The sequence below is a fragment of the Belonocnema kinseyi genome, chromosome 1 (genome assembly GCF_010883055.1).
Source record: "Belonocnema kinseyi isolate 2016_QV_RU_SX_M_011 chromosome 1, B_treatae_v1, whole genome shotgun sequence".
Lineage (NCBI taxonomy): Eukaryota > Metazoa > Arthropoda > Insecta > Hymenoptera > Cynipidae > Belonocnema > Belonocnema kinseyi.
In genome coordinates, this window is record NC_046657.1 from 143138483 (window position 1) to 143141046 (window position 2564).

Below are 2564 nucleotides of genomic sequence, written 5' to 3' on the forward strand. Positions count from 1 at the left end.
TCCGATGCGACTTTGGACTCGCGCCCTTCTAAGAAGTGGCGAAAATATTTCACAGCCTCGTAAACCGCAGTGAGTTCTCTGTCGTACACGCTATAATTGCGTTGAGCCAGGCTTAACCCTTTTGAAGGCTGGTTCGGCCCCGTGGTTTCACACTATCGCACGTTTATCGTTTTTCCGCGAGTTAACAAGGAACTTGTTAAGGAGTTCCTGAACGTGTGCTGCGTGAAGCAGACGGCGAAGGTAGAAGTTCGCGATATCGAGGAATTGGCGCAATTTAACGACGGTAGTGGGCTTAGGGTAATCGATAATTGCTCAAAATTTTTCTGGAGTTGGTTTGAAGCCCTTGCTGGCAATGAAGTGACCCAAGAATTTTATTTCTGTCTGTTCGAACCGGTACTTGTCCGCGTTAATGCTCGAGTAGAATTTTTTCAGTCTTTGGAGGACCATGCGCATATGACGTTGATGATACCCTGAATCCTAGGACTCGATAAGAAAAATTATCTATATATGCAAACACGAAGTCCAAATCGCACAAGGCCTGAAAAATGTATCTCTGAAATGATTGATCCGCTTTACGTAAACCGTACGTCATCACAACGTACTCGAAGAGACCGAAGGGAGTGGTCAATGCAGTTTTCGGTATGTCGTTTTCCGCAATTGGAAATTGTTGATAAGCGGTTTGCAGATCGAGCATTGAGAAGACCGACTTCCCATAGAGGTTGGTCGAAAAGTCATGCAGGTGGGGAACCGGGTATCAGTCCGGCACCGTCCAGGCATTCAGGCGACGGTAGTCACCACAAATCCTCCACTGACCGTTACTCTTACGGGCCATGCGGAAGGGTGAAGCCCATAGGCTGCTTGAGGTTGTGCATATACTCTGCTCTACTTCGTGTTTGAACCAAGCTTTTTCTGCCGTGAGTTTTTCCGAGAGCAGGCGGCGAGCCTTTTCCGAAACGGGTGGACCACGCGTGAGGATGTGGTGAATGACTTCGCCCGGTAACCGCGAGGACGCCTGAGCTAAGCCGGTAACCTCCGGAAACTCAGTTAATATTTTTGAGTACTCTAAAGAGCGATCTATGGTGCTGAGAGTGTGGATCGGAACGCTTTTCACGGATCCCATGACGCATAAATTGGTCATGGGATCGATTAATTTGCAGTTACGCACGTCGATTAGCAAACCATAGTGAGCCAGAAGGTCGGCACCTGTGATTGGGCAAGGCACTGCTGCCACGCAAAAATTCCACCCAAAATCTCGATGAAGACCGAGGCTCAGACATTCAGCTTTGTCGATACATAAGGATTCGAGTATTATTTGCGGAAAATGAAACCAGCTCTTCTGTTTTTTTATTGGCGTTTGGTTTTCGGGAAGGATTGATATATCTGACCCTGTATCCACGAAAAATCATGCCCGTTTCCCAATCTCTAATATGAAGACGTTTTGATTTACCGTAAAAACCCACTATCTCTACGTATTATCGGAAAGCTTTCGATTCGACATCCCATAGACTTATCATCTGTCTTTTGGAAATCTTAAAGGTTCATCCGCAAATAGTTGGGTGCATAGAGAGATTGATGTCGCTGTGGAAAACCAGATTTACTATCTCATCTGGAAAGAATCTTGTGACAAACAACAAGGTCACGTTTCGGAGAGGTGTCTTTCAGGGCGAATCCATGAGCCCACTCCTCTTTTGCCTTACATTATTGCCACTATCTCTAGCACTGCGTCATTCCGACGGGTACTTGTGAGGCAAACCTGCAGATCGAAAGTACAAGGTCACTCATGTATTTTACATGGACAATCTTAAGATCTATGCTAAAAACAGAGAGCAACTGCATCTAGCTCTGGGGATTGTCGAACGATATACTAAGGAAATTGGAATGGAATTTGGGTTAGACAAATGCGCCAAGGTTTATTTGAAGCGAGGAAAACTAAATGGCATCGCTGAAGATCCTGAGCTCGTTGATAGAAGCGCCACACGACACCTTTGCGATGGAGAGACTTATACATACCTGCGCGTGCCACACAGTCGCATTCAGGATGTGACATCTATAAAGGATACTCTTCGAAGCAGATACAAACGTCTCATCCGACAGATTTGGTCTTCCGAACTATCGGCGAGGAACAAAGTATCTGCAACGAACATGCTTGCCGTCCCGGTACTACTCTATTCATTTGGAGTAGTTGCATGGACTAAAAACGAGCTCAAATCTCTTGATATCGGAACAAGAAAGGTTATGCACATGAACAAAAGCATGCATCTTAAGTCTTCCGTTCCGCGACTGTACATCTCACTTCGTCAAGGAGGTCGCGGAATATTGAGTCTTGAATGTCTTCACAACAGGATTATTCTGGGTAGAGCACATGGAGTTGCAAATGGAAAAGACCTTCTTCTTAAAATGGTCAGGAATCACGAAAAAGTGGGCAAAGGAGCATTTCTGTACAAAGCAGCAGAGGAGGCTGCTGAAACAGTCGGACTTGACTTCAGTATTAGGGGTGAGCAAAATGCATCAAATCTAATCTATCTCGAGTACTCACTCCTGAAAGCCCGGATTAAGAAAGCACA

At 45.6% G+C, this 2564-nt stretch overlaps 1 protein-coding gene across 1 annotated transcript; it reads right to left on the reverse strand.

The window, feature by feature from the left end:
• Window positions 1-754: 754 nt before the first annotated feature.
• Window positions 755-2047, reverse strand: LOC117180395. Its single transcript, XM_033372885.1, has 2 exons — window positions 2011-2047; window positions 755-1386 (listed from the first exon to the last, which is right to left on the reverse strand). Exons 1-2 carry the CDS (start codon window positions 2045-2047, stop codon window positions 755-757), a joined length of 669 nt encoding a protein of 222 aa, XP_033228776.1.
• Between the last annotated feature and the right edge of the window lie 517 nt (window positions 2048-2564).

What these genes read in the sequence shown, in the direction of transcription:
- LOC117180395 (XM_033372885.1), bottom strand. Translation starts at nt 2,047, where the DNA reads ATGTCACATCCTGAATGCGACTGTGTGGCACGCGCAG. An exon ending in CGACTGTGTGGCACGCGCAG is followed by an intron (nt 1,387 to 2,010) that starts GTATGTATAAGT and finishes TCGTGGATACAG; the next exon opens with GGTCAGATATATCAATCCTT.